The sequence below is a fragment of the Hibiscus syriacus genome, unplaced genomic scaffold (assembly GCF_006381635.1).
Source record: "Hibiscus syriacus cultivar Baekdansim isolate YM2019G1 unplaced genomic scaffold, ASM638163v2 tig00112226_pilon, whole genome shotgun sequence".
Taxonomy (NCBI): domain Eukaryota; kingdom Viridiplantae; phylum Streptophyta; class Magnoliopsida; order Malvales; family Malvaceae; genus Hibiscus; species Hibiscus syriacus.
Window position 1 is genome coordinate 57,240 of NW_024063274.1, and position 10,134 is coordinate 67,373.

The following is a 10,134-nucleotide window of genomic DNA, read 5'->3' on the forward strand; positions in this document are numbered from 1 at the left end:
CAATTTCCCCAAAAAATTAACGCTAAATTTTGAACAGTTACTAAAATGAAATAAAAACTAAACTTTACATATGATTTTAAAAAAATTAAAAGTTTAGATACTAAAATGTAAAAAAACTAATAGTTTAAATACTACACTCATAATTTACTAAAAAAATATCAAGTTAAAGATTAACATGAAAAAGTTTGTTGAATTCAAAGAAAAATAATTTACTTTACGAAAAAAGAGTAAATTATACATTTAGTACCTAAATTATTAGTTTTAGTTTGTTTTAGTACTTAAACTTTTAATTTTTTTCAAAATTATATCTAAAGTTTACTTTTTATTTCATTTTAGTACCTCTGTTCAAAATTTAACATTAAGTTTTGAGAAAAATAAATAAAATTTTAAGTATTAAAAAAGACAAAAATTGATAGTTTAAATACTAAACGTGTTAAATTTTTAATGGTGAGATATTAAAATAAAACAAAAACTAAAATTTAGGTATGTTTTTGAAAAAATTGAAAACTTAAATACTAAACTTAGTGTGTGTAGTTTACCCAATAAAAAAACTAGCTAGCTATCTTAAAATGTTCATTAGGACAAGCAGCTTAACTCGGTCACGTTATCAACCCAAAAAAATCTGGAACAAGCCAATTAAAAACAAGAATCAGAGATTGTCTTGATTTTATCCACGTTATAAGCCACTCAAACACCAATACACCAACAAAATTCGAGCAAATCCTCATAGTTATGTCGTCGCGAGTATTATCGGCCACTTCATTCACTCCCCTCCGTCCCACCACACCTAACAAATCCAAACTTAAGCCCACGATGAACTCAGCAAAGCCATTTCTCTTCTCATCATCATCGTCGTCGTTGGAGTTTGGTGTTAGAAATGGGAGGGTAAATTGCAACGCCGTGAGGGAAAGCTCTCAAGGATCGATTGATCGAACCGTTTATCAGGGCTCCTTTGGCCCATGGACCATTGAGCCTGAAGATGTTCGAGAGGTAATTAGTTTTAGTTTAATACGCTTTTGCTATTGCTGTGTTTCGTTGGCCAATTTGTGTAAATTTTTCTGCGAATTTGCGTGAGGGGAAACTAATTTTTATACCCTTTTGCTCTTGTTGTATTTCCTTGAGTAATTTGTGATTTTTTTTTGGGAATTTGCATGAGGGAAAACAAATTTTGATACCTTTTTGCTCTTGCTATATATTGAGTAATTTGTGAAAAATTGCTGAGAATTTCAAGAGGAAAGCAAATTTTGACACCCTTCTGCTCTAACTGTGTTTCGTTGAGTAATTTGTGATAAATTTCTGGGAATTTGCATGAAGGGAACAAATTTGATACCCTTTCTCTTGCTGTGTTTCCTTTAAGTAATCTGTGAATTTTTTTCTGGGAATTAGCAAGAGGAAACTAATTTTGATGCTGTATTTCCTTGAGTAATTTGTGATTTTTTCCCCCGGGGAATTCGTATGAGTAAGGGCGAAGTTTCGATAACCTTTTACTCTTGCTGTATTTCATCAAGTGCTTTATGAAAATTTTCTGGGAACTTGTAACAGGAAACCATGTTTTTTTATACCCTTTCGCTTTTGTTGTATTTTCTTTGAGAAATTTATGAAATTTTCTGGGAATTTGCTAGAGGAAACCAATTTTGGTACCTTTTAGAAATTTTCCTTGATTTTTCCAGAGGAAAACTATATTTGATGAACCCTTTCAGCTCAAACATATTGTTTTATTGGCAGGTTCTCTTATACAGGTTCGGATTAGTGACTGCTGCTTCATCCTTTGTAATTGCTTCATCAGCTGCATTTTTACCTAACAACTTTGCATTGAAAGACATCGTCGACCAAAACCTTAATCTGTTTTACGTGATCGGTGCCGGTGGATTGGGGCTATCCTTGTACTTGATTCACATCTATATAACCGAGCTTAAACGGACCCTTCAAGCGTTTTGGGCGCTCGGTGTTGTTGGCTCGTTGGCAACCTACTTAGCCCTTGCTCAACCGGCCGGAGAGAACTTGGTTCGGTATGTTATCGAGAACCCGACTGCTGTCTGGTTTGTTGGTCCTATCTTTGCTGCATTGACGGGCCTTGTTTTCAAAGAAGGTAATATTAACCTTTGGCCTTTGGCATAGGATTAGGAAGTGTATGTTTTAACTTCATATGCACCTTTGATTGTCAAATGGCATAATGCTTTGAATTGGTCAAATTATGGTTTTGGTCCCTCTATTATATACGAATTTGAGATTTAGTTGGCACTTTACTTCTATAATGTCATTAGTCAGTCCAAATAGTTACCGTTGTTGGCTATTCCAGTTAAAATGATGACATTATTCGGCTCACTGTGCTGACACTGATTTATTTATTTAACTGGTATAGTTAACTATTTGGATTAATAGATGATAGTAGAAGATCAAATTATGTCAAATTTGAGAATAGTAGAGGGATCGAGATCATAATTTAACCTTTTGAATTGACAGCATTTTATCCAACCATTATCTTATGATTAGCTTTAATCTGCAAACAGGTCTCTGCTATGGAAAGTTGGAAGCTGGTATTCTTACATTCATTATACCTACACTTCTTCTTGGCCACCTGGTATTTTCCAATCCGACAACTCGATACTTTTTTACTTAGGGAAATCGTTTATAGAAGTAAATGTGTAATTAATACGTTAATTTTCCTTGAATTCGGTAAAAATAACGTGTTAAATGTGAAAAAAAAGCTTAAAATAATCCTTAACTAGTGCCTATAAGCATCCACCCTTGAACCGAACCCTGTCACTTTTGCTTCTTTTACCGGCTTTGGATTCACACAATGATCGTCAAACTAGCTTCTTTAAGCATGTATATTTTGATGTGCTTTTAAGCTGTTTACTCGAAACGCAGACAGGTTTGATGGACGACGGAGTGAAACTTACTCTACTCGGTTCATGGATGGCACTCTTTGTTATCTTTGCCGGAAGGAAGTTTACTCAACCCATTAAGGTACCCTATAAATCACTAGAATCAATACAATAATGTTCAAACATGATGTTCAAACATGTTTAGGCCATGAAACTACAAAATTTCATTGCTCTAATGCTCTCGTGTTTGGTTCTCAAGGATGATATAGGCGACAAATCCGTGTTCGTGTTCAACTCTCTACGAGAAGATGAAAAGCTGGCCTTGATCCAGAAACTTGAGAAGCAAAAACTACAATCAGATAGCTAAGAACAAGTGAACAACATCAATAGGGCGCATGTTAGTGACGAATGGGGGAAGACTTTTGAGCTAGTTAATTTTGTTCGTGTACTCTTACCGTTGCCTGTTTCGATCGAATCCGGAATCCGGTTTCAAGGTTTCGGGATCTTGTTTCTTCGGGTTTGTTATCAGTTAAATTTTGGGGCATCAAGACCTTATTTCTTGGGGATCTTTATCGGTTATGTATAGCATGAAAACTTTGGTGTAAATAACGTAAGATTTGAGTAGAGCAGAAATCACCCAATTTTGGGTTATTTAGGGTTTTAATCCTCACAACTATAAATATTTGCACCTTAGTCATTAATGTTATTGTTGGTTTCTAATGAAATACTGACACTTGTTACGTAACATGTCGTATATAATCCATTAAGTCACTGATAAAATACACAAATGGTCACTACTGAGATCATTGATTTTTATTAAATTATTATAAAATACTCATTAAATTTGATTTTTTTATAAAATAATTCATAAATTAATTTTATAATGTGAAAATGATGATATGCTAGATTTTGTGATTTCTCCAATTGCGTCGAAGTTAAAGAATATAGATTCAATAACCTGTCTTTTTGGATTTTTATATTTCTATTTATTATTAGATTCCTTATTATATCTGGAAAATGATTTCAGATTGAATTTGTATGATACGCACTGGTGATTGCATTTATAGCTCCCGACTTTGAAGAAATTTGGTGTTTATTTTGATTCAGTTTGTGATCCTTTGCCTGAATAAGTGAGAAGCAGTGGAGCAGCCACTCATATATGCTCAAAGACGGAGAATTTGCACATTTCAAGCCACTGTTATATTTCACGTTAAATATTCAAATTTTTAGTAAATGATCACGAGTTCAATTAGCTCATGTGCCATTCAGGAAGATAGTGCTTTGGAGATAAAACTATGTAGAGATTTTTGATATGTGAGCCTAAGCTGCTTTACTGACATGTATGGTTTAGGTCCCTTGGCTGCTCTGTTGTAATAAGTACATGTGTTTTTGTAATAGCATATGACAGGTATTTTATCTTTTTTTCCATGTTTTTCTTCGGATGCCCTCAGCCGGGGCATGATATTGGAATGATCTCAGGTTTCCCTGCTACTGTGGCAGCGGTGAAGAACCCTACTTCGAAGATAGTTTACGACGAGTATAATCGTGAGCGGTTTCCACCTGGTGATCCCAGCAAGCGGGCTTTTGCTTATTTCATCTTGAATTCTTGACCGGTGGCAGGTTTGTTTATGCCTCTTTGATCCGTCTTCTAGTCCTCAAGTTTGTTCTGAGCATGTCTGCCAGAAAAAGATGTCCTTGCCCTCGCTTCCCTTGAGGTTGACCTTTCTAGCATAGATCCAGGGAGTAATGTTACCGTCAAGTGGAGAGGAAAGCCTGATTTTATCTGAAGTAGAATCGAAAAGGACATCATGACGGCTAACAACGACGACATTGCATCCCTTCGTGATCTACAAGAGGATGCAGTCAGGGTTAAGAATCCAGAATGGTTTGTTGTCGTAGGTGCCAAACGCCGGCGACCATGGTGGCTGGTTCTGTCCATGCCATGGCTCACATTATGATGTGTCTGGTAGGATCCACAAAGGGCCGGCATCATACAATCTAGAGGTACCCACATACAGCTTATTGGAAGAGAACAAGTTGCTAATCGGGTGAGGATTATGCCGAAACCTTTTATGTTTTGTGTGCAACAATAGTCCTGCTGCAAATTGTCATAATAAGATTTTTCTCTGCACAAGAGGATTGCATCCGATTTATTCAGTTATTATGGATTTTGTATCTGATGTTCGCTTTAAGACGAGCCAATGTTCTGAATAATGAAAACACGATTTTGTTTTTTTAAATAATATTCGATATTATATCGAATATATATCGATATTTGATATTCACATCTAAATTTAAATAGCGTAGCAAACCGGTGTTCCTGGTACATAAGTTAGGTCAAGTGAAATTGTGGTGATGAATGTAACCCCTAAGGGACTAGCCTAAGAGTTACAACTGAATCAAGGTGACCACATTGATCACATAAATGATCCATGGACGAAAATTTTTAATAAGTCTTTTTAAAAACATTAACCGAATACAAAATCAGAAATAAAACTGTCACATCTTAAAAAGGTTGAGAAATAAATATTGAACTTCATGCCGTATATAATCGAGACCATGTCTTCGATAGCTAAATTGGTCTCATATCTGGATAATCTGAAAAAAAATAAACAGAGTGAGCTGGTCCCATATTTGGATAATCTGAAAAAGAAAGAAACAATGAGCTACGAAACTTAGTGTGTCCTCTAAATTTAATTAAATAAAATAATAAATAAAATAATAATTGAACAATATTAAAATTATGATATTTTACCAGTAGAATATCTTCAACAGAAATTCACAATCAGTGGCAGATTCAGAAATATTTTTAAGTGTGTACATACATTAATTATTGAAATTTTTAGTACGGGTAGTCGCAAGTAAAATTTCAGGGTGAACACTCATAGTAAAATGAATATCTAATGTAAAGAAACTCACACAATAAGAGTCATGCATGAGTATTTCAAGAGAACGAAAATTCGGAGTAAAATAAATCAAGGTGGCATAGCAAGTGTTTTACCTTCTTCTTGGTTCGGCTGTCTATGAATGGGTAGACAACCTTCCAGGCAGTCATGAATACGTAGGGCGCATGAACAATAAGCAATTTCCCGAGCCTCTCCGGATAGCAATCCTGTAATCACAAACACGAACTTCAACAAAAATGAAGAGTCGGAGAAACATAGACTGAGATGGAAGAGTTCTGTACAAGTCATCCGATGTAACATGTAATGCATTTGATCTTCAATGACTGCCAGATGGTTGAAGATCAAACCTGGAGAATTGATAGAGATGCCAAATATGCACGGATATCACTGTTCGAGTATCCCCATCCTTCGAGATCACCAATTGCCACAAACTTCTCTTGTCCTTTTGGCATTCTAAAACACAAGAAGGATAGAATCTAAGCATGTTTGGCCATTTTAGCATATAACAAAACTCAACTATACATCTCGGTTCAAAGCAATTCATATGCATTCATGATCCTGGAGCTTTCTCATTTCCCATGGGGATATATATAAGGGTCTGGCTAATCATAAACAAGCAGTTTCACACCGCAAGTTCTAATAATTCGGGTCTGGTTCACTCTAACAGAAGTCGAAACATACTCTTATCTGATACAACTAACGAATTCGCTTAGGCTCTATCTTATTCAAAACTCTTGTACCCGAAAATCATGTCTTATGCAATCCAATTCCAAATATGGATACGAGAATACGATCCCAATTGAACATACTCGTGTCGGACACTCATAGCTAAAGTAGGATAAAGCTATATACCTGGCACAAATTTTCTCTAAACCTTACACAACAAAGCCTGAAATAGGTAAACCATAGCACAATGTGAGTCCAAAAATCTGCACATTCAAGATAAAATGGAAAGAAACAGAATAAAATAGAAGCTGCAAAATTCTGGGGAATCTGTTAAACAACAAATGCATAGAAGAAAACAAACATTTGACTTCCTTCAGGTTTCCTTTGGTGGGCTTATGTCGACCCCCCAAAGGCAACAACAATAGGTCGACCCTGTTTATCAACTCCTTGCATACAAAGCTTGTTATCAGCTAATTGAGTTGAAATCTCCAATTCGGATATGAATCCTTCGGGCAAAAACGTTCTTCTCCAGCTTAAGTACTTCAAGAACATGGTGTTTGCTTTCTCTATATCCAAATCACCAGCTCGAAGGAATCTCCGGATCATAAAACCATCAGCATCCTGTTTGAAAACAAACAAAACTCAAGTGAAATCAAAATCTAGGTACTTAAAAAAGTAACCCAGAGTCAAAATAGTTGAAAAAACAACCAAGGGTACCTTAGCAGATGGGTCTTCTCGTTCGGCAAGAGCTCTCATGATACCGATTTTGCTTCGTTCTACCTCTTCGCCAATGGCTTCCTTTTGTTCTTCCTCTTGGCCTTCATTGTCACAGTCTTTGAATTCCATTTATTCTCCTTCTTCTTTGCGATTTTCAGTTTCCTTTGCTTTCTTCTCCTCCTCCATTGAAGCTGGAATTCTCTCTGTCTCTGTCACTGTCACGATATTTTAACGAAAACGAAACACCGTGTGGTAGAGGGGAAGAGACAGAGGAGAGGAGAGGAGAGGAGTAGTTGAAAAAGGAGTATTAAATGATGACAGAAGTTCTACGCTCATCTAAATTTTACGGTTAACTACTTTAAATACCATCATCCTCTCTTCCTTGACTCATTTATACCACTAACCTACGTGCACAGCAGTGACGTTGGATATCTCACCAAAATTTTTGATGTGATTGTTTTAATGTCTAAAAAGACTAAAAGACGTGTTTTACTTGTAGAAAATTTGTTAAAATTTGAGTTAAATGATATTCAAACTTTAATCCTTTGGAAACAAAGGTTCTACAATTGATAAAATTAAAATTAATTTAATAAATAAATTAATATTTAAAGATTAGTGGTATTTGAAATAGTTAATTTTTATTACAAATAATAATTTTATATTAGTGGTTTGGATACCTATGTTTTGGATTTATTAATGATTTTCAAATAATTTCATATATATATATATATATATGTGTGTGTGTGTGTTTCCTTTATTTTTAACGATAGATGAATAAAATAAAATTAAAACATAATATTAAATATGATTAAAAAATAGTGTAATGACCAAAATAAAATTATGAAAATAAGTGGATGATTAAATTCATACTTTACCCTATATATATTATTAAGGGATCAAACTAGTCGGGGTAGTAATTAGGGGAGAGCACAGCCGAAGTAATTGAACAAAATTGTTGTTATTGGGTCATTATCACGGTTAATTAATATCAACCGTCAGATGACAAAAGAAATTATGAGCCGTCAGATTATTGTTATATTCTCAGTCCAACTTCCCTAAAAACTCCCTCCCTCCATCCAGCAAACCTTAAACCCTAATCCTCCATTCTGTTATAATTTACTATTTATTTTCTCCTTTTCCTCTTATTTTTAAATCTTAAGTGTTGATCGTTTGAGATATTTTGTGAATTCGACTTTGTTGAAAGCATGGGTTCTGGAGTAAACGCTTATAAACCTCCCCCAGAATTCGAAGAAGATTCTTCTCAGCAATTAGTCGATCTTACACTATCGGACTCGACAGAGCTTTTCCTCATTCAATGGCTCTTCACCAAGTAAATATTTCATTATTATTTTTTAATAAAATTCCTATGTGCTTTGCTTATGCTCTTTGATTTTTTTGCTAGAAATTGTTAATGCTTTCATTTTGTTATGTTTATGGTTGTTGCAGAATCCTGAGATTAATGGCGAAGTAGTTACTCTTCAGCTCGATTCTGATGGAAAATTAGGCAGTTTTACAGATTCTACAGGTATTTTATCTTATATGGATCTTAGTTTAGTTTTGTCGTGGTCGAAATTTTACATTGATGTTTTGATATAAAAAAGCTAGTTCTGATTTACTTACTATTTGCTCAAATATGGCAGGAAAAGATTATGATCTTGTTAGCAGCGCATCTAAAGTGACTGATGCAACGGTTATCTTATCCTCTGAATCCGAGTCTAAAATCGGTATTAAGTTTTGCATTCTTTTCGGTGCCTGCATCGTTTACTTCTCGCTTTTCTAAGTTTGAAAATCGATACTTAAAAGTTAAAACCAATATATGCTGTCATGAAACAAATTCTTTTTCAAAATCAAAGAATGAAAGGTTGTATGGACCTCCCGGTGCCAAGGTGATTGTTTATATTTCTTGATCATGATTCGGTTAGTTGTTCTTGTATGTTTCTGTATCGTCTAGACACTTAATTCGACTTGTTTGTCATTTGAATTGGACACTTGGATTCGATTGCTAAACTTTGATGAAACCGCTTTGGCGTTCATGTATGTCTGTCTCTCAGGATAGATGGAATTTTCATTCTATTATTAGCTATCGAACTGGTTCTTTAACGCAATAAGACATTGTTACACATATAAATGGTCGTATTCACTCTATTTTACGAGGCTGTTAATATATTGAAATGGTTTGATATAACTAGAGGCATCGGCTTGAGAATGGTTGACATTGTAGATTCCATGCATAGATCTTGCACATGTTTTTATCACATTTATTCTTCGCTATTCGTCACCTACCCTTTGCTCTGTTTGATATTCATCACTTGTGTTGTTAATGTTTCGGTAACTGTGTGGTTTCTTGGTTGTATTGTAGCGATTACTGACTAAACTGTTTGGATCTAGTTTTGCATTTCAAATGAATTGGTGCATTTCCCTGAGTTTGATTTCTTTCCTGATAGTTGGGAAGATTTCGCGACGAGTTTCTCTTGTACATTATACGACTCCCGAAGAATATGAACAGCTCAGTTCTAACAAGAAGCTGATAAATCAAAGATCCTCCGGAATGACTGATTCTTTTGCAACTCCGATGCAAAGCAAAGGGCGGAGGAGTTCATTGTCTTTGGGGCGTACTGTCAGCACACATGGTAGTCGACAAAAAAGTACAGTCTCTGGAATCAATGAACAATCGAAGCCTTCAAAAAGAAAACATGGTACCGAATCAATAGGATCCATGAACCAACCAACACGGAGTCATGAGACAACTCCGATTTCAGGGTCTTCAAAGCATGGAAGTGCCCACAAATCAAAGAAAGTAAAGAATGAGGAATGATGTCTCGTCTTTTTCAGGTACCGATGCCCTTATTTTTACTTAGACATGAAATTTATCAAGTTGCACTCTTCTTCTTTCCGCTTTCAATTGAAATTGTTATTGCTACTTTTCGCATTATCGTAGAGGCTTGATTCCTTTTCCCGAACGCTGTATACATAATTCGACCAAATGTCATCGACTGTAGACGACTTTACCGAACACT

The 10,134-nt window shown here is 35.2% G+C and overlaps 1 protein-coding gene and 3 pseudogenes across 2 annotated transcripts; 3 read left to right on the forward strand and 1 right to left on the reverse strand.

Annotated features, from left to right (window-relative positions):
• Positions 1-691: 691 nt before the first annotated feature.
• Positions 692-3,449, forward strand: LOC120176104. Of its 2 annotated transcripts, XM_039182609.1 has the most exons (6): positions 692-990; positions 1,726-2,089; positions 2,511-2,581; positions 2,872-2,970; positions 3,088-3,200; positions 3,242-3,448. In XM_039182609.1, the coding sequence occupies exons 1-5, from the start codon at positions 733-735 to the stop codon at positions 3,193-3,195; spliced, it is 900 nt and encodes a 299-aa protein (XP_039038540.1). In that variant the 5' UTR covers positions 692-732; the 3' UTR covers positions 3,196-3,200; positions 3,242-3,448. The 2 variants fall into 2 exon arrangements, with proteins under 2 accessions (XP_039038540.1, XP_039038539.1); XM_039182608.1 differs by having other exon boundaries at positions 3,088-3,449.
• A 719-nt stretch (positions 3,450-4,168) lies between these two features.
• Positions 4,169-5,005, forward strand: LOC120176108 (annotated as a pseudogene).
• A 311-nt stretch (positions 5,006-5,316) lies between these two features.
• Positions 5,317-7,422, reverse strand: LOC120176107 (annotated as a pseudogene).
• Positions 7,423-8,213: 791 nt separating this feature from the next.
• LOC120176106 lies at positions 8,214-10,012 on the forward strand (annotated as a pseudogene).
• The last annotated feature ends 122 nt before the right edge of the window (positions 10,013-10,134 follow it).

What these genes read in the sequence shown, in the direction of transcription:
- LOC120176104 (XM_039182608.1), top strand. Translation starts at nt 733, where the DNA reads ATGTCGTCGCGAGTATTATCGGCCACTTCATTCACTCCCCTCCGTCCC. An exon ending in GGGCCTTGTTTTCAAAGAAG is followed by an intron (nt 2,090 to 2,510) that starts GTAATATTAACC and finishes ATCTGCAAACAG; the next exon opens with GTCTCTGCTATGGAAAGTTG. An exon ending in AGTTTACTCAACCCATTAAG is followed by an intron (nt 2,971 to 3,087) that starts GTACCCTATAAA and finishes TTGGTTCTCAAG; the next exon opens with GATGATATAGGCGACAAATC.